The sequence below is a fragment of the Pseudorasbora parva genome, chromosome 7 (assembly GCF_024679245.1).
Source record: "Pseudorasbora parva isolate DD20220531a chromosome 7, ASM2467924v1, whole genome shotgun sequence".
In the NCBI taxonomy this organism is placed as follows: domain Eukaryota; kingdom Metazoa; phylum Chordata; class Actinopteri; order Cypriniformes; family Gobionidae; genus Pseudorasbora; species Pseudorasbora parva.
This window is the reverse complement of record NC_090178.1, coordinates 18698072-18718792: the sequence shown is the minus strand read 5'-3', so window position 1 is coordinate 18718792 and position 20721 is coordinate 18698072. Positions and strand designations below refer to the sequence as shown.

At 40.2% G+C, this 20721-nt stretch overlaps 1 protein-coding gene across 2 annotated transcripts in view; it reads right to left on the bottom strand.

Moving 5' to 3' along the window:
* Positions 1-500: 500 nt before the first annotated feature.
* The window catches only part of mms22l (MMS22-like, DNA repair protein), a 36362-nt gene continuing 16141 nt past the window's right edge, over positions 501-20721 (bottom strand). For both annotated transcript variants that reach the window (XM_067448397.1, XM_067448398.1), the window contains exons 8-26: positions 20571-20664; positions 20335-20465; positions 20065-20178; positions 19813-19989; positions 19668-19730; positions 19379-19498; positions 15250-15485; positions 8925-9434; positions 4942-5129; positions 4439-4589; positions 4214-4344; positions 3229-3368; positions 2995-3151; positions 2707-2876; positions 2347-2558; positions 2023-2189; positions 1067-1163; positions 820-987; positions 501-684 (exon numbers count right to left, since the gene is read on the bottom strand). In XM_067448397.1, coding sequence (XP_067304498.1) covers positions 609-684; positions 820-987; positions 1067-1163; positions 2023-2189; positions 2347-2558; positions 2707-2876; positions 2995-3151; positions 3229-3368; positions 4214-4344; positions 4439-4589; positions 4942-5129; positions 8925-9434; positions 15250-15485; positions 19379-19498; positions 19668-19730; positions 19813-19989; positions 20065-20178; positions 20335-20465; positions 20571-20664 — 3102 coding nt within the window. In that variant the 3' untranslated portion in view covers positions 501-608. The remainder of the gene's footprint in view (positions 685-819; positions 988-1066; positions 1164-2022; positions 2190-2346; positions 2559-2706; positions 2877-2994; positions 3152-3228; positions 3369-4213; positions 4345-4438; positions 4590-4941; positions 5130-8924; positions 9435-15249; positions 15486-19378; positions 19499-19667; positions 19731-19812; positions 19990-20064; positions 20179-20334; positions 20466-20570; positions 20665-20721) is intronic.

Genomic DNA, 20721 nt, shown 5'->3' with positions numbered 1-20721 from the left:
GTGCTGTTTGATAACGGTAGACCATATGACATCTCGCTGCAAAGCCCTAAGATCCAACTGGAAGAAACAGGGCTGGGTAAACATTTTCAGATTAATCTCAAGCTTTATCGGAGCAAGCTCAGAGTCGATTCATAAAATCACTCTCTTTGTGAGGTGTTTTTGGAGACATGGATTGTGGAAATATTTTTGTTTGGCAATTTTGTGAGCAAAAACAGACAATGCTGTCTCTAAAACGAGTCACTTAATATAAACTTCTTGTTTAATGAACTGTTATATATATAAAATCAACACATTTGCAATCATGCTGAATCAGGAAAAAAGAATTGTATGGTGTTGCTCAACTATGTTTTGAATATGAAAACTCATAATGAGGCATTTCTTTGTACCCATATCTTTTGACAGATTTGCACCAAATGACTTCCAGCAATTCACTGACCAGCACCCTAACCAAAGCACTGTATTACAAAGAGAGATGTCTGAGCAAAACCACACAGCACAAGGGTATTCAAAAAAAGTTTATATACAATATCCACACAGGAATCCACCATCAAGTCTACATCTTGTACCCTGTTTACATCAGAGGAGTAAGAAGTTGATGCATGCACTGGTCAGTCTTCTTCTAAACTAATCATCTCAGCTTGTCCACTGTCTCCAAGCAGGGCCAACAACCTCCTATAGCCGTTCCTAAAACAGTAAGAGAGATTTAAGTTGAAATTAAAAAATACTGCATAGTCAAAAGCAAATAGAATGGATAGCAATAGTTTTAGTGTTAGGTTTCTTTTCAGTTCTCAGCTGACATGTAGGTTACTTTGGCCGTACCGGAGTGAAGTATTCTTTCCCAGACCTCTCTTGCACTCTGTATTCCTAAGGCTCAGTGACAGAAAGGGAATAAGAGCCGTCACTGTGGAGGGGTGAAGGACAGCTACAACTTCTAGAACATTATACACTTGCTGGTCGTATACACCTTCATTCTCTTCCACAAAAGCCCTGGGAAAGAAAAAAGAAAAGGTAAGTCAGAGTGAGAGCACGGTCTCTAAAGCAGCATTGAGTAGTGTGGCTACCTTACCGCAGAATAGTAGTGGTGTGTTCACATGGCTGGTCTCCTACTGCGGCGGTGCACCTCTCAACAATAAGCTGCGTGACCTCTGTGCTCAGCCTCTTTACTGAGAGAAACAACAGGGATCTGATTAATAAGAACAATGAAATGTGTTCCATTTTCATTTTTAGCAGCAGTTAAGAGGTCTTTTCAAAGATGATCTCTCTAATTGATTGGTTACAATGTTTTAGCAAATGTCTCACTGCTTGTTTTATTAATGTTTTGATAAAATAAGGTTCAGGACTTCATATCACATTAGGCCTGGTGGGTAACCATATGAATTAAATAGTAAAAGAAAATAGTTTTCTTCCCCTCAAAATGTTTGGATATCTGAGTTCTAATCTGATTTTTTGCATTAAAAGGTTGGTTCACCCACAATTCTGTCATCTTTTATTCAACCTCGTGTTGTTCCAAACACGTAAAATGTTTGTTCATCTTTGAAACACAAATGAAGATATTTTCGATAAAAATCTGAGATTTCTGTCCCTTTTATTGACCATCTAAGCAACTACAACATTGACACTTCAAATGATCATAAAGTGATTGTAAAACTAAAGCAGAAAATATACTTAGCGTATGTATGTGCAGTCAAAACCACAGCCTTGGTAAAGTATACTTCTTTTAACTCGTACACAGGCAATCAACGCATGAGCAGTTTTGAGCAATCTCGCCACGAGTTACAACCCATGTACATTAATATATATATATATATATATATATATATATATATATATATATATATATATATATATATATATATATATATATATATATTTAAATTTATTTAGCTAATGAACAAAAAACATGAAATAGTCCAGTTATTTTGACAGAACTTGAGTGCAGCGCATGTTATTAAACTATCTTTTTTACTGTGAAAGGGCCAGTTTTATAATTTTATATAATTATATAATATAATCCCTGCCTACCTTGTGGCTCATTGACCAGCATCAGTGAGCGTAGCACCAAAGGAAGGGGTATCGTGAGCAAGGAAGGATCTCGGTCACTGTTTCTTTTCAGGAGCTCAAACAGGAAAGAAAGAACGGCAGCGAGTCGAGGAGGAGGAGCGACACCTTTAAACTGGAGAAAGTTTTCTCTGCAGAGACCAACAGAAAATCTTATTCATTGTAACACTAGTGTGAAGATACTCCTGAAGGGTTTGACATCTTCTATACTCGAGACTGTGTAAGAAGCTACACAGGATTTGTTTAGGTATGAATATGATATGATGTAAACAGAGGAAAGACTCATACCTCAGCACGTGCAGAATGCTCCTTCTGAGTCGTTCCCCCTGCTGGGTGGCTGTTGATTCGCAGGCTGCCAGCAGGACAGGATGATTGACCACCGCTCCAGTAGAGGGCGTGGCTGGGAGGAAGCGGCTCAGGTACTGGGAAATTACACTGTGCAGCTGCTGCTTTAGGTACGCCCCATGAGAATGGGACATGCTCACCACCATGGACAAACCCTGAAGATGCCAATAAAATACTAGTTAAGACAAAGACCCATTTTCTACAATCCTGAAATCAACAATGGCCTTTGGACATAGAGAAAGAGTTCGAGCAGTCTAAACAGAGTACATAATGGATTTGCACAGTATTTGAAGTAATTTTAACCTGTAGAAACAGAGGCAGACTGTCTTTGAGGGCCGACAGCATTTGAGTGTGTGCGCCACTGTCCTGCTGGAGGAGAGCGTGGGGCAGTAACAGCACATCTACAATGCGAAAGAGCAGTTGCTGGGCTTTGGTGGTGGCCAACAGGTGACTCCAATGCTTAACCAAGCAGCCTGAGAAATGCAAAAAACCAACATAAACTTATAGTAAACATAAAGTGCTGTTCCCAACCCATTTGACTTCAGCAATAAGATGCATTTCCAAGTGAAAAATTAAAAAATGGGCAAAAACCTATGGTCCAGTATGCCAGCTGTAGACCCTCCCGGCTCTTGTTCAGCAAGTAAGGCTTGATGTATTTGAGTATGTCTCCCACATACTCCAGTGCACGAGACACCATTGAAGAACGCTCAGAGAGGATCTGGAGCTCACTGTATGATCGACCCACAGCCTAGTAAAGCACAAATTCACAGTGTTGGCAAATCCGTATGGCATCTATATTAGAGCTTCTGGTTTGAATGTGTGTACCTTGATGAACAAAGCCATTGCAGGTTTGGGATCTTTGACGGCAGAAGGATGTAGGCCTGCTCTCTGCAGCACAGACTCCACTTCTGGAAGCCGTAGGACCTGTCTGGTTAACTCGGCCAGCTGTTCATCCAGACTTCTGCCTGTACACAATACCACAGCTGCTTGCTTTGACGCACCCAACCCATATTGACAATACCAATTTGCTCCAATTTGTGGGTCACTTGGGGTTGAAGGGATAATTCGTACCAAAAAATATAAATATTTATTATGCACGTCCTTCTAAACCTGTATGGCTTTTTTGGTGGCTATTTTTCCTTCTGAGGTAATTTATTAAATATCTGGCTAGGTGAATTTAAATGCAGTATATTGTGACTCACTTTAGGCCCAAGCATTTCAACTAAAATTATATGTGGCTCAGTGATCGTTGCCGGAAATGCAAAATAGTTATTGCTCTTATTACTATGAATGGGAAAAATTGGTAAATCGCCAATTGGTAATTGCATCACTGCCGGCCTGCCGTTGCTGTTAGATGCTCTGGTTCCCATAGTAACTGTTGTGAGATGCACAGGACGGCACATGCGCATTGGCTGGATCTAAAATATATGCTATTTATTCACTATTTGGGTGTAAAAAAAAAATGCATAGGACAATTAATGTCATGTTTTGTTGCCGATTTAAACTGTTAAAATATTAACAGTTTAAAATATTCCCCATTCAAGTAGATTGAGTTGGCCTTGCATGCACAAAATAACTGCCTCTAGGTGTTGGAACTATGTCTGCTGGCTTTCCTTGAAAGGGACTTTGACTATGCATGATGGCCGCAATTTCACTGTCAAAATGTAATCTACATCAGGTTCTTTTTACCAAAACCAGAAAGTCAAATAGGTTTAGACTGACATGACATTGATGAAATGATGACAATTTAAATTATCTATTCAACCACATGCCATTCCATGCCCGGTATGATTTGAAGAGATCTTTGTACCTGCTCTTGTATCTGGGGCATCTTGGCTTTTATGGAGGTACTGTTGTAGAACACAGCGGATCCAGGCACGCACACACAAAGCCTGGGCTGAACCTGAGCCTGGCCCAGAGCTGACCCAACTGACCATCTCTCTGTGAAAGAGAAGAAGAATTGAGCTCACAGTATAAGCAGTCTAGCTAGTAGCTATACACAGGAAGAAAGAGTAAATGGAGAAAAGACACTCACCCATTTTGCAGCAGATGATTTAGATAGTGGGTTACCAGCAGGGGGTGAAGCATCTCATCCCAGCCGAAGCTCTGCATAATGGACTGGATGGGGTGGGGTTGTAGGTTTTGAGGGGCAGAGCCAGGCATGTCTAATGCCAAAAGTGTGAAGCCTATTACCATAAAATGCTGTTAGATTTTATACATTCATTCCCACATTTAAAAGATTCCCTTAAAAAAAGAGCTATACTTCTCAAACTAAACCCCTGACACACACACACACACACACACACACACACACACACACACACACACACACACACACACACACACACACACACACACACACACACACACACACACACACACACACACACACACACAGATGAGTTGTCTTGGATGTGTGCATCAGAACGGCTGCACATGCACACAATTCCCTTCTATTCAGCTCTTTTTGAGCACAGCCCACAGAGAAAAGGCAGCCATGCAAAGAGAACAAGAGTTCATTTTCTCCGTTTCCCTGACCTGCTGCAGCGTCCGCAAGCTGTGGCGGGGGGGTCTGGGAAAGCCTCATGCTGCACAGGAAGGGGAAGAAGTGGGACCAGAGCGCTGCTGCCACCGCTTGGTGGCGCTCTTTAGCCACGCTGGGGAGAGGAGCCCAACCGGGAGAGTCTACGGTGCGAGACTGCTGGCCACAGCGCTGGTGAACTCTCCTAAAAAAAGAAACAGATTAATGCCAAGCGCACACTTCAAGACTTGCAGTTTCTCAGCTGTAGTGTAACTAATTCCTCCCAAAACAACAAAATGGGAAATAAATTAGGTACTGAAAACCTTTTATTCGTTATTAAAATTATTTATAATGAACTGATAGCATCTACATATATTATAAAGTTAAACATTTTATTATAAACACTACCATTTAAATGTTTAGGCTTGGTAAGTTTTTTTTATGTTCTGAAAGAAGATTCTTATGCTGCATTTATTTTAAAATAAATTATAAATGTGAGAATGTTTTTCCGTTTTAATATATTTGAAAATGTATTTTAAATGTGTTACTTTTAATAATTTTTTGTCCTTCCCGAACAAAAATATTTGTTACTTTTGTACTTCACTTATTATAAATGCATCCTAAAAATTATTCAAATATATTATGTAAAAAATAATATATATATATTTAAAAAAAAATATAAGCCAGAATACGCCTTCCAAAACAGTCAGTCTGGACACAGCACTGTTCTTGATCTCCTTGGTTCCAAACTTGTTCTTACAAAGTACAAAAACAACATGTCAACAAATAACATGGAAGAAGGGGTTGCAGCTGCTTTTGTGTTACAAAGAAGAGGAGCTTAAACATAAAAAGATACGAGAGTGGTTGGGCAGATGTGAGGAGCAGTTTGATGTTTTGTCCACTGCCGTTCTCATTTTCCCCCATAATCAGGACAGAGCACACACTTGACGACTGGTCAGCCAGATTTGAAACAAGTTTGAAAGTTATCATAGTACCATTCTTTTTTTTTTTTTTGCAAAACAAGCATGAAGAGCTTAAAAATAATTGCTCCTCTTTTCTCAAATTCAGTCAACCTCACAAAAGTTCTTATGTTTCATTCCCCCATTTCATCTTTCCAGATTCATCCTTATTACAGCCTTCTTAAATTTGACTGCTGCCTTTCTCACTGTCTGTATTATCTCCGTCCCCCTCTGCCCTCTCTTTCACTGCGAATTCTCCTCATCTCTCTGGACAGAGGGATTAGATGGTGTGCGCTGGTGTGGGGCAAGTGGTTCCTCCGTGGCCTGGCAGTAGCTGTGAGGCTGGGTCTGAATGGGAGGCTGAGAGCACGAGTCTGGCTCTGCAGCGGCTGGCATTAGCTCAGATAAGCAGCTGAAGGGGCTGTAATCTCATTTAGACTGGAGATGATCCTCCTGTCCTGTCATTCTCAGCGATGAAAGCGAGAGCGCCAGGAAAGGGCCGGGGTGAGCGTCACGTGTGCGCGCACATGCACACACCTTTGCGCCTTCCAGCAAGGTTGCATCTAATCCACGGAGAGCTGAGACAATCGATTAGAGAGTGAATTCATTAGCTTCGTTACCGCGGCGGAATGGGCCTTTCACACCCATCAACCCTCATTGTACAAGACATCGTCAGAGACCCCACTTAATCCCCTCACTGCGGCGTCTTACACGCACACACCCCATACCATCTGAACACTCGTTTAATCTCTCCCCGGACTGCAGCACAGATTTTGAACACACACCTCTGAAACGTACACACAGACTAACACGATCATGCCGGGCGCGCTCGTGTAAACTGACACATGGAATCACACACTCAGATAAGCATCATGAGCACGCCATCTGACAAGGCGCGTAAGCTCTGATATCTCGGTATCGCTCAACACACACCCCACGTTGATGGAGGACCACGTCCTTCATTGTGACATTAAGCAATAGTGCTTATTTCTGACCATGCAAATGTTATAGTATCAGCTAATATGCCTTTCAAAATAGTAAATATACTAGACTGGGGTGGGGATGGACCCTATCAAATTGCAATCAAAGTTTTGTGGCTTTTAATCTATGTCTTTAAGCTTTGAGACTAATCTATATGCTAGTGTGCTCCTTAAAGCAAATGAAACCATTTTGCTTTGCATTTCAAATATACGTCAACACAAGCATCCGTCAAACCATTTCATTGAGTCTCGAAGGTTTTAGTATTTCAACGTCAAATTTTTTAGGGCAAACTTAGTAGTGAAGAGTTCTTTCTTTTTTTAGGGAAAATTTCTGTACAATTGATATAATTCAAGCACATGCTAAATATTAATTAACAGGAAAATGAATACCATCTAAGTTTCTAACGCAGCATTTAAATGTCTTGAAATAAAGAAAAGTGTCATATTGCAAAGACAACATATTGTTTAAACTAAATAATAGGTATTTGTTATTAAAAAACGAATACATTTAAACATCACCTGGAAAATATACATTTAAAATAATTATAAACAATTTTTTTCAATATTTAGAATTTTCTCTGATAACCCTTAGTGTAAATGTACCCCCAATTGAATTGACAAAAATCAATTAAAATGTATTTATCGTCCTAGAAAACCTCAAAAACACATGACTCATGTTGCACTACAAACATTTTTATCCAAACAAATGTCTGGCCCATATATAATGTCACCTGCAACTGACTAGCAAGTAACAAATCATAGTTTATGGCTGTGATGTAACTTAAGTATTTTAAGGCAAGTAAAAACTGGTTTGTGTTCTTAAATGAGTTTGAAAAACAGCCCCTGCTGCGTTGAACAGAAACAGAAACAGCGAGATAATGCTCACCACCTCCCTTTCTTGGCCTCAGTGTCACCACGCTCTCCGTTTTCCTGAGGGGAGATGGGGCGCACGGCTGAAAGCGCAGTGGGAAGGAACCAGATTAATCGATTGGCGAGAACTCGATTAGTCACTTGGCAAAGGCGCCACCGTGCTGCAGGGGTCACCATTGCGATCTCACTGCCCACACACACAGAGGATCGTGGCAGGGAATGCGATGAGGAGAATTAGAGCGTGACTAGAGCCTGGCCTGTGTTATCTGCGCGAATCATCCGTCAGTTACAGTCTGCCTTACATTGCCCTGTAGCCGCATGCTGGCTAATTCACATAAGGCTTGCGCATGCTGCCTCCAACCTAACAGCCGTAATGAAGCCAAGGTTTAATTTACCAGACCACATAATAACGCATTAATTGTGTCAGTGAAAACGCATTAATAAAAGCGATACAACAGAACCACGGTGAAATTAAGAGTAATTTGTAAGGACACGTTTAAGAGCGCCCTGTCCCTTTAAACTGGGTCAGCGGGATCTTGGTGCCAACGTGAGCCCGATCGGGAAAAACCTGCTCTATTTTATCGTCCATTAATGTGCAAATGAGTTGCCCCCCCACCCTGAGACCCTACCTGGGAATTGTGGGAATTAGCAGTGTTAGGGTGATTCAGAGTTAGATGGGTAAAATGAGAATAGTGGACACTTAAGCAATGAATTCTTTACCTTGGAGGACAGTGTGTGTGTGTGTGTGCATGCTCTCAAACCCAGACACCTTACTTGATCGCACCCTAGCCACCTCTGGCCGTGTTAGCCGTGTAAGGCACACCAACGTCCCTGCCATGAACTCACCTCCCTTCAGCTCAGCCTACACTCAGCCGTCTCCATCCAGGACCGGACCCATGGGCTGAAACTCAACACAGCTCTCTTCCAGCACCTGTATGGGCTGACCTGGGTGCTGCAGGCCCCTAGAGATGCACAGGGGACCTTACAGGGGCTCAATGTGCACAATGGATAAGCTTATCTCCAAGCTGCGTTGTAACTACTGCACAATCAAGCCATTGTCAACATACAAGGGATGCAGGGGAGAGATTTGAGCTGCGTGGGGGCCATGGTGCCATATGTATAAGCTTCTGGGATCACTGTGTGTTTGTGTGTTCGAGGAATTGCCACATCTTAACGTGTGTGTACCCTCACCGTAATTGCGCCAGCACTGTCTGCAGGAAGCCCAAAGCGGAGCTGAGCTCTGACTGGCGGCAGGCGGGCAGCAGCAGTCCAAAGCCCTCGTTCAGAAGCCTCTCCTCTGACAGCGTAAGATTTGGACTCGTCTCGAACACCTCGCTCACCCCCTCTAGGTACGAGCTAAGTGGCGTCCAGAGAGCTAGCTTTCGCGAAGGCTCGGTGGTCTTCAGGTAGAACTCGCGGGCCGCTTGGCTGAAGTAGGCAGCCAACTGCTCCGCCAACGCGCCAGCATCCAGTCCCTTCTCCAAAAACAGCAGCACGAGAGCCAGCTGGCCTCTCCATTGCAGCGCACGCAGGGCCGGGGGCGTGGAGTCGGCGGGCAGCATAGCGAGCAAGTCGCACGCTCGGCTGGCCACGTCCTCCAACTCAGCACACTTCGCCAAGACCAGGAAGAGCAGCAGAAAGTGCAGTAGGCCAGTGTCTGAGAGCTCCATCATCCGCCTCTGGTGGAACTTTGAGTAGAGTCTGTGGACATGTGAGACAGACATGGTCATGATGTGGAATAAACACTGCTAATTTTATAAATATCTTACCAAATCAATATTTTATCTATAAATTCTATGCTAATTCATATAATTTGCTACATGTCAAATACTGAACAAACAGATAAATAGATAATAAGTGGAATGAAACGGAAGTTGTGACAGACAACTTTTCTTCAGTATTGTGACATACAACCAAGTGAAAAAGAATTACAAAAAATGAGTGTAGTAACTTGGTTCATTGGTTGTTGATTGGATGGAGGCAGATCTGAATGTGAGCTTGCAGTTGATTGTAAGAAAGCGGTGGGGTTTAAGTGAATGAAATTATTTAACTTGTGTGTAACTTTTTTAGTTTATTCTTAGCTAAAAACGCATAGTTATATAAAAATATGTGCTCATTAATGTAATTTTCCTTTTTTCAAGTAATAAAGTATTCTCATTTTTATAATATGAAAGTTTATAATATGCCATTGAAAATACATACGGGTGAGGGGATCGAATGCCAGTCGCCATTTTGCTTGTCCATCTTAAAAGTACATTAGCCAAAGAGGGACATACCCGTAAATTCGAGCTTCGCCTTTCATGTTTTAACACTTGATGTCACTGTGCTGAATGTGAAGAGGGGGATTGCTTGAGACTGCTATATGAATACCTGAAAGCCTTTTTGAAAGTCTGTTCCTACAATGTAAACTTTGCCTTATGCTAGTGATGTCGTACAATATATAGAATAACGATAGCACTGATTAAAGGTACTTTACTAAGATTAGCTTGCATTCGTCTGGGAACCTGATAGCTGATATTAGCATTGAAATGGTAAAAAATAATTAAAACGTAAAACTATTATCATGGGTGTAGATTGCGCGGGGGACGTGTCCCCCTCACTTTTAATAAAATGTATTTTCTTCCCCCACACTTTTACTGGGTCTTACCGATCCTACTCGACCCGCTCCGAGCGGGATTCGAACCGGCGTTACCTGCGCGGGGGCGGGCAAATTAACAGGGATGCTTAATACAGCATTTACATAGAAACCAATGTGAATACATCAAGATTTAAATTCAGAGAAAAAAAATAATCTGTGCATGACCTGTCATTTTATTTGAATCTAAATATGAGGAGGGCGCTCTCACAGAAAGTCCAAAAGCGGATTCGTTGAGGTAATACCCTGTCACGCTGGAGCTGCAGCTGAAGGAAAACAATCGTTATGAGTGATGAAACGTGACGACGACAATCAGACGATTGCGACAATATATGCTTTATGTGTGTTTTTCAAGTCATCTCAATGTAGCCTATTTATTGACAATAAAGTAGGCTATCATATGAATAATGAGGCTTTTAATGTTTAGTATCTTCTGCTCATCAGGGCTGCATTTATGTAATCAAAAATAGTTAAAACAGTAATATTTTGAAATATTACTACAAATTAAAACAGCTTTTTTCCTATGAGAATATATAGAAATTTATTCCTGTGATCAAAGCAGAATTTATCATCATTACTCCAGTCTTCAGTGTCACATGATCCTTCACTAATCATTCTCAGATGAGGATTTCATAATCAAGAAACATTTGTGATTATTATCTGTGTTGAAAACAGTTGTGCTACTTAAAAATTTTGTGGAAACCATGATAGCCTACATGTTATTTTTCAGGATTCTTTAATGAATAGAAAGTTCAATGGACAGCATTTATTTGCATTTATTAAATAAATTATTATCTTTTGTAATATTAAAACTATCACTTGTGATCAATTTAATGGATGTCTGATCAATTAAAGTATTAATTTCTCTCTTTTTTAATTTTACCACAAATGTTTAGATGGTTTCCACAAAAATTAAGCAGCACCATGAGCAGCACAACTGATAATAATCATTAATGTGTGTTGATCATCAAATCCTCATATGAGAATGATCAGTGAAGGATCATAAGACACTGAAGACTGGAGTAATGATGATAAATTCAGCTTTCATCACAGGAATAAATTACACTTTACTATATCTTCACATAGAGAACAGCATGGTTTACATCAGAATATATACATATTTTTTTTACATTGCATAAAATCTATGGAGTCTTAATGCACAAGTGTTTGTAGTATATAAACCAATCATAAAATTGGCATAAAAATAGGAGAATGATATTATAGATAATAATTAGTGGTTATTGTTCAGCAGTGTATTTGATATCTTGCCCAATTAAAAGCAAGAGATGCGATAAATTATATTGGTCAAAAAAAAAAAGAAAAAAGGGTATTACATTTTTGTCCCCCTCACTTCTGAAATGATGGCTACGCCCCTGACTATTGTTCATTTTACATAGATGTCATAACCTACATGTTAACTGACAAATTAAATAACTGCAAATTATAATAGTTTTCTAAACTAACCTCATTACTTGAAGGAACACTCATGGACGAGGTCGAACTGGAAGCCATGTTAATCTTGGACTAAATCGGCCACCGCAGGAGTTCAAACGAAATCGGAATTGAGAGGAACAGAAACTAATATTCACTGGATGGTCATATACCTTTTCACCGCTAGATGAAGAAAAATATCCCACAGTGTAGCTTTAAGAAAAGCATACATCAAAAAGCATACATAAAGGTAAAACAACGATGTCAGACAATTCTGAAGTTGAAGATGGAGTGTGTTTTGGTCAAGGGAGTTTGGATTAATCCTTGCACGTTCACCTGGGGCGGTACTTCTGCTTGCGTCTAGTTTTCAACGTGATTGCTTTATCACTAGCACAACACATTGGTTTGCTAGATATAAGACCCTATTCCTCACCTGGGATTGTGCAGAGCCTCTGAAGCCCTTCGAAATGCTTTGAAACTGCATTGATTTGGACCTTCAGCATTTTGGTTGCAATTGAAACCATTATGTGAAGAAAAATCCTGGAATTTTTTCCTCAACAAAACTTTATTTCCTTTCGACTAAAGAAAGAAAGCCATGCACATCTCGGATGAGATAGGGATAAGTAAAATATCAGGAAATTTTCATTTTGAAGTTAAATAATCCTTTTAGAGGTCAATGAATGCACTGCAGCTTAAAAAACAAAACAAACATTTGCATGGATAATAGCAAGCCGTTTTGACATATTCATTCCCAGGATATGAATTGTTGATATCAACAATTACATTTTAGCTAGTAATATTTCTTATTCTTGATATTAATAATTAAATAGTACAAACTCTAATTCTTGATATCTATAATTGTATTTTCACTATAGGTTGCTATTAAAATTCAATTGTTGATATCAAGAATTTATTTCTTAATATTTAAAATTTAAATTTCACATATCAGGAATACAATTCTTACTAGTAAAAAACTTTATTTTTTATATGAATAATTATGTGGTGGTTACTAGTGCTAATGTTTATTCTTGACTACTAGTAAAAATGTTTTTTATAATTCAATTGTTACTAGTAAGAAAGCCATTTTAGATTAACAATAACAATTTTTATATCAGTTATTCTGATCGCTGATACCAACAATTAAATTCTTGATATCAACAACTGAATTTGAATGGCAGCCTATGGTGACAGGTCACTAGTGAAAATATTACAGATATAAAGAATAGGTGTTTTTACTAGTTGAATTCTTGATATCAAGAATTAGCATTTTAACTAGTGAAAATTGAATTGTTGATATTAGGGATGTGACGGAGAGGAAATTTTCCAACCGGTTCATCGACGTGCAACAACACCGGTATCACCTGTACTCAGAATCATACAATGACTAACTACCTTAAATAGGTGCTTTTCATTTCACTTCCGTGATCATCTCGTCATTCAGCTCCTGTTTTGAAGAACTAAATCCTGCTATGTTGTGCTGCGATTCGATCGGCTCACACTGTATTAAATGTAAATGGTAGATGGACTGCATTTATATAGCGCTTTTTTAACAGACCCTATGGCCATCCAAAGCGCTTTACATTTTTGCCTCACATTCACCCATTCAGGACTTTTCATACCCTTCCCACAGATAAAAAATGTCAACAGGCATGGTTGATGTTTATTTACAATCGGATACTGCAACAATTTAATTCAAAGTTGTTTGTTTGCTCAGCCCATTTCACCAGGGACAGTTTTTCTAACCTGGGACAATATCAAGCAGGATTCGCTCAGCGTTTAAAACTGAAGAAAGGGCCGATTCCAAACATATTCCAGCAAGCAGTAAGTAGTGATTTTATCCACTTCTTGACTGTTGAACCCATTTCTGATTAAATTGAAAGTTTCTTAGTAAGACAACATTATCGATAATGTCCCCTGTGTTGTCTAGATCCAACGTTTTTTTCAGCGTGTGAGTAGAAAACATGACACTGCCTATTTTGAGTGGCTTCTACATTACTTTGTCTGGCTCAATAAATCAAATTTTAAATCAGTACTCTACTGTCAAACTGTACCATTACTGTACAATCAACATATTTACACGCTATTTTACAGGTGTAATTACAGTATTTTCTAATTTTGAATAACTGATTCTAAAAGTTGCCCCAGACTTTCAGGAATTGACTGTTGTGAAATATTTATTGCGATATGTAGTTGGCCCTCTGCCCTAATATACAATCAATGTCTACAATACACCAAATTGCCCTTATGGACTCATGACCGATCAATATTTAATCCATTCTGATAATTTCCACCACGCAAATGTTGTCATAAGTTTAAAAAGCTGTGAAACAGGTGTTGGGGTCTATCAGGATCAAACATTTCACTCTTTCACTAAGCACTCAACTCATTGCTAACCTCCTTCAGACGTTCAGTCTTCCTGGAGAGCTGTGTGCCTGTGAGCAGTGTGTGGAAGTTTGCTTCTTTGTGTGTGTGTGTGTGTGTTTGTGTGAGTGTTTGTTTGAGAGTGTTGTTTGATCCTCCGGGCACCACGGTGAAATGCCTTTAAAAGACCATGTTAAATGTCAGAAACACTCAGGCACACAGTGGTAGCTGCACTGTCGTGTGTGGCTCAATTTGCTGCAGCACAGGAGGAGAAATCAATATTGAACCCCTCCACTCCCCCCTTCTTTCTACTGTTGACTGTTTGGCCCAAACAGAACCCTGCAGGTTCCATAACAAACACACTGCACTACAAGCAGGCCTTTGAGCATCCGTTTAATGTTTGGACAAAAACACATCACGCAAGGCTGCGGGGAGTCGAGACACATCACGGCTACAGCCGAGCAAGAAAGTGTGGCGCAAGCTTTTAGAGACTGACCCGAGATAGAGAATTAACCAAAGACGAACGGAAGGCTGTCGAGATATTGTTTGCGTTTTTCGCCTGCCTGTCTGTCTGGTTGTTTGTTTGTTTATCACAGACAGCTTTTTTTTGCGCCTGCCACAAGCAGATGCTGCTCATTCCCAGAGTACGAGCTTGAACGCGCTCCCTGCCGATCTCATTAATGCGCCGTGTGCCGTGCCTCCCACCGAGCGCGCTCCAAGCCCGAGTGCCATCAGCACACAGCCCACACCTCTCCGTGTGGCACGTGTGTGTGTATAGAGAGGAGGAGGTGGTCCTGGAGCCAGCCAAGTCAGCCTCCACCACGCCATTGCTGGAAGCCGAACGCCTGCATTAAGGTGAATTAACTGCTATGCTTGTTAGCTAATTAGCCTTCGCGGTTGCTGCACGGCTGAGTATGGTCCAGACAGTAAATTCGTTATCCACATTAAGTTTGCTTCAGCCCCTCACCAGAGCCCCACCAGGCAAAACGGGGCTGACGACAGATCCGAGATTAGCACACAGAGATGACCAGATCTAAACTTTGAAAGAAGAAAGAAAGAAAAAAAAAAAGTCCAATGGCACATTCTCACCTGCCCTTGATCTGTCTCCAGGGGGCACCGCCAGCATGTTCTTGGCTCAGGTGAAGGGCCAGAATACGCAGAAAGATATGGAAGGAGTTGGTTGAGCGGTAGAGCTGTGTGTGGGAGCTGGAGCCGACAGAAGCAGGGCTACAACAGCTCTTAGCCTGCTGCAACAGACAGAGGGGTGTCCTGCTGATACTGCCCAGCCCCGACACACCTAACCAAGGCACCGTGAAAGATCCATTCTGTGTGCACATGAAAAGAGAAGAGAGAGTTCTGAATTAAGACCCTAATATACTCACGGTGAAGTATTTTTCAAACTTCAATCAGGGATCAAAATAAGTTCGAAATACATGCCTAGCGGCATACTATTAGCAAACAACCGCCCACAATGCTGAGAGTGGTGTTTAGATGAATATGTACATTTGTGTTGCACGCTTTCTTCTCGATAACAAAATAAACACAATAAAAAGGAAAGAGGTGAGAAAACAGCAGTTATGAAACCATCTGATCATATCGATGTTTACACATTCTCTGCAATTCAGCAGTCCAGTCATGTCATGTTTATTCATATACCACTTTATACTATAGATTGCTTAAATAAAATCAAGCAGGTATACAGTATTAAACATGAAAAAACAGCATTAGTCTTTCAAGTCTTCAATTAAAACACAATAAAATACAGTCCCTGACAAAAGTCTTGTCGCTTATCTATTTTCTAGAAATCCTCCCAAATGATGTTTAATGCACTGAAATAAATAATATTCACAGAAAAAATATTTATCATTTAATCAAGACGGAAAGGTCAAATTTTGGCAAGACAAAACTTTTGTCGCCTATACGGAAATTGAACAAATTAAAAAATATGTCAGCAAATTAAGTTGTGGTGCTGTGAGATCCAAATTTAATATCTTGTATGACTTTCATGAGCTTGAAGTAGGGCTGGACAATAATTCAATATCAATATATATCGCGATATAATTTTTTTCAATAACGGTGATATGATTTTTAAACACATTTCCGATATTTCGATAAATATATTACAGCATTCCTCACTGACTGACGTTCAGGGCGCAGCCGTCAGAAAGAGCAGAACATGATTGGCTACTTGCGCGATGACGTACACCACAGAAACGCAGCCAGTGCTCAGCAGTAGTAGGCTGATAGATCCAACGCGGCAAGTTTTAGCTACAAAAAGAGTTTCCCTGGCCGCAACACAAATGTGACTGAACGACCTTCCACAAGTAAGGAGAAAGAAATAGTTGATAAGAGAAGAAAGACTAACGTTAATTCAGTGGGGTGGAAGTGGTTCGATGTGTCCCCCGCACTTTTACTGGGTCTCACCGGTCCTAGTCGACCCGCTCCGAGCGGGATTCCAAACGGGAGCGAGGGCGGGCAAGTTAACAGGGACGCTAAAGACCGCTTTCTCTAACCTCGGTTGATTGCGCGCTTCTTGAGGTCACGGGCAAGTGTATACATAGAAACCAACGTGAATACATCAAGATTTAATTTCAGAAACAAAAAATAATCTATGCATGACCTGTCATTTTATTCGCATCTAAATATGAGGAGGACGCTCTCTTACAGAAAGTCCAAAAGCGGATTCGCAGAACTAACGTTACTGTCACGCTGGAGCTGCAGCTGAAGGACGTTACATATACATACAAATCGTTATGAGCTGAAAGGTGACGATCGACAGTCAGACGATTGCGACAATATATGAAAGCAATGAAGGAGCATCATGAGCAACAAAACTGTTTTCAACACTGATAATAATCATAAATGTTTGTTGAGCATCAAATCCTAATATGAGAATAATGAGTGACTCTGAAGACTGGAGTAATGATGATAAATTCAGCTTTGATCACAGAAATAAATGACACTTTACTATATATTCACGTAGTGAACAGATGATGTAGATCAGAATATTTCACTGTATTACGTTGTTTACTGCATTTTTAATTAAATAAATGCAGCATTAAATATATGCTATAATTTTGCATAAATGGAAAATAGAGCGCTATGAATTGTTCTTCACTGAAATTTAAAACTTAAAAGAAAATGCTCAAAACTGCGTCTGCGGCATAGGAGCACTGTACGCTGTGAAGCAGATCCATCCGCTAGAATATTCTGAGTCAGGCTGAATCCTGGCTGAAGCACTTTTGTTTAATCTATATTAAGAATAATATAATCAGCCTATGTTATAGTTTAAACTTAAAGATATTAATATTAATAAAGTGAGAGTCTTATGTTTATTTGATGTTGATTTCACATTTCTTTTTCATATAAAGGCTAAATACAAATAAAAGGTGAACATTAATTTATTTGTACTGGTTTTATTTCTAAAATATTATATAGTTTTATAGGAGGACTATTCATAGACTTGGCCAATACATTTTTCAGAAGTTTGTAGGTACAGACATCCTATGTGGCAGTTCTTAGTAGTTTTTTCTAAAGCTTTTATATAGTTCATATCGATATCGGAATTATATCGTATCGACCGAAATTAAGAAAAATATCGTGATATGAATTTTGGCCATATCGTCCAGCCCTAGCTTGAAGGACTGCCTCCATGCAGTTTGGCAAGGATTCATACCATTTATTGATGAAGTCATCAGGAATAGCTAAGAAAGCAGTCTTGCATGCCTCCCAGAGTTCATCAATATTCTTTGGTTTCGTCTTCCATGCGTCCTCTTTCATCCTACCCCACATATGCTCAATGATGTTCATGTCTGGTGACTGGGCTGGCCAATCCTGGAGCATCTTGATCTTCTTCGCCTTGAGGAACTTTGATGTGGAGATGGAAGTATGCGATGGAGCACCGTCCTGCTGCAGAATTTGGCCTCTTTTATGGTTGGGAATATAAGAGGTAGCTAAGATTTCTTGGTATTTTAGACTATTGATGTTGCCTTCCACCCTGCAGATCTCTTGCACACCCCCATACTGGATGTAACCCCAGACCATGATTTTTCCGCCACCAAACTTCACTGTTTTCTTGGTGAATCTCGGATCCATTCTGGCTCCAGTAGGTCTCCTGCAATATTTGCGGCGACTGTGGTGTAATTCAACAGAAGATTCATCTGAAAAATCCACCTTCTGCCACTTTTCCAGCGTCCATCCTTTTAGCAGGCTGTGGGCCTTGGCAAATGCCACACGGTTTTTCAATTGTCTTTTGTTTAGTGCTGGCTTCTGGGCACTGATTCGACCATGGAGGCCATTTCGAGACAAAATCTGACAAACTGTTCTGGTTGACACAGGGACTTCAGGTGACCAGGTCTCGTGGAGCTCTGCTGCAGTGGAAAATGGGCTGGCCTTGGATTTTCGAGCCAACAAACGGTCCTCTCAAGCAGTTGTCTTGCGGGGTCTGCCTGACCTGGGCTTGTCAAAAACGTCTCCAGTCTCTTCAAATCTTTTTTTTATCCTCTGTACTTGACGCTGAGACACATTGAAGGTGTCTGCCACATCAGCAGTGGATCTGGTCTTCAGACTCTTGATAATCAAAACTTTAGTCTCAGGGTGAATCTTAGGCATGTTTGCAGAGGTCTAGTTGCAGTTGATGTGAAGGTCTAGCGTACTGGGGTTCTTTTTATACACACATGAGACCTAATTGATCCATTATTAGTCACAGGTGAAGCTCATATGACAAGGTGACAACACTTATGTCTTTGCAAAAATTGACTCAATGGGCTTTACCAAGCGGTGAATATTAGAATAATTTTTGAAAGTTTAGTTTTTCACTGAAACATTATCACAAAAGCTGGTGGGATTAAAATGAGCCATTTCTTGTAAAAAAATCTTGATTAGAAATATATTTCAGCGGCACTTTAGGTCAATTTGTACACAAGCGACAAGACTTTTGTCAGGGACTGTATAATATAAAACAATATAATAAATATTAAATTATTAAAAAATATTATTATCACTATTATTTCCACATTATAATTGGAAAAATATGAACTCAGACTTCAGGATCTCACTGAACATCATGTTACTAAAATAATATTTAAATGTGAATGTAATATTGCAATAATATAATGTAATGTTTTTAAATTATAAAAATAATTTATAATAATAACTTATAACTGAAAATTATGAAATAATACTTAAATGTGAATGTGATCCTGTAGCAATGACTCACTAGATTTTTGCTGTAATATTCCCAGAGCGTTGTGACAGCACTGACGTTTGGGCCCCACATTAAGCTGAAGCTGAGGCAGCAATGGACCACCGTTCGTATCTGCTCTTCCTGTGCAGCTTTCTAAAATGTAACCACATTGACATTTACCTTTCAGAAGACATATGTGCAGTTACGCACAGTACAAAATGTATCTACTTTAATGCTATTTATAAACACCAGACAAGTTAAACAAGCGTATAAACCAAATAAACACATGATACACAGGAATATGCAACATTATTGTAATCACCTTTGGATCACAGCTAGACTTCAGCAGCCCGATCACAAAACTCCAATTATCCTCAAGTTGTTTCTGAAACAACAAACTTACCATTATAATGTTTATCTAAAATTAATAACATCTCATCATGTGGTACTAGATAGTGTTTATCTACCTCCTGTTGAACAGTGCCATTCTGGTTGTGCATCCCAATCTGGGCCAGGTGTGTGAGCAGCCACCAGGAGAAGCCCTCAGGGTCTTTACAGTGCACAGGGAACCCTGGGTCACAGTCTTTTGGAGGCGTCCCATTCAGAACAGTCTGCAGCAGGGCATTTACATAACTCCAAAAAGACTGGATTGAAAAGCAAAATTAGAATTAAGAATCATACAAAACTACCATCTATGCCAAGATTGTGTATGTGCTAACCTGAGTGTGTATGGTTTTGCTCCTGTGCTCTAGTAAATGCATGAGTAGAATCCATAATTCCTTTGTGCAGAGGCAGAGATAGTGATGAGTGTTCAGAGTCTCTGTTGGTCTCACCTAGAGAGAGAGAGAGAGAGAGAGAGAGAGAGAGAGAGAGAGAGAGAGAGAGAGAGAGAGAGAGAGAGAGAGAGAGAGAGAGAGAGAGAGAGAGATTCTTAAAGATTCTACCTCCTAACCTTTAACCACAATGTTTGTTATTGTTAAAAAACAAACCTTATTATATTTGTTCATGGCCAGACCAATGAGATCACAGAGCAGGTTGTTGACCTGGTCCTCAAACAGACTGATGTTCGTGAGCGTCTCGCCTGTCAAATTCACGAACTGGTGCGCGTAAACTACCTGACCTTTCAAAATCATCGGGACCCAACACTCATTAGTATGACAGTCCCAGATTCAGGGTCACATGTGCGAGCTACGATCTCACACCATTTTCAGCTATTGCAACATACCCATCATCCTTTGCTCCAACAGGTGCAAGATCTCCAGAACAGACCAGATAATGTCCAGGTGCAGATGCAATAATTGCCACGATGGAGGAAAGAGCTATAAAGTGAATGACACTGTTAGTTTACATCCCTTATGCCAAATTATTTCGCTACT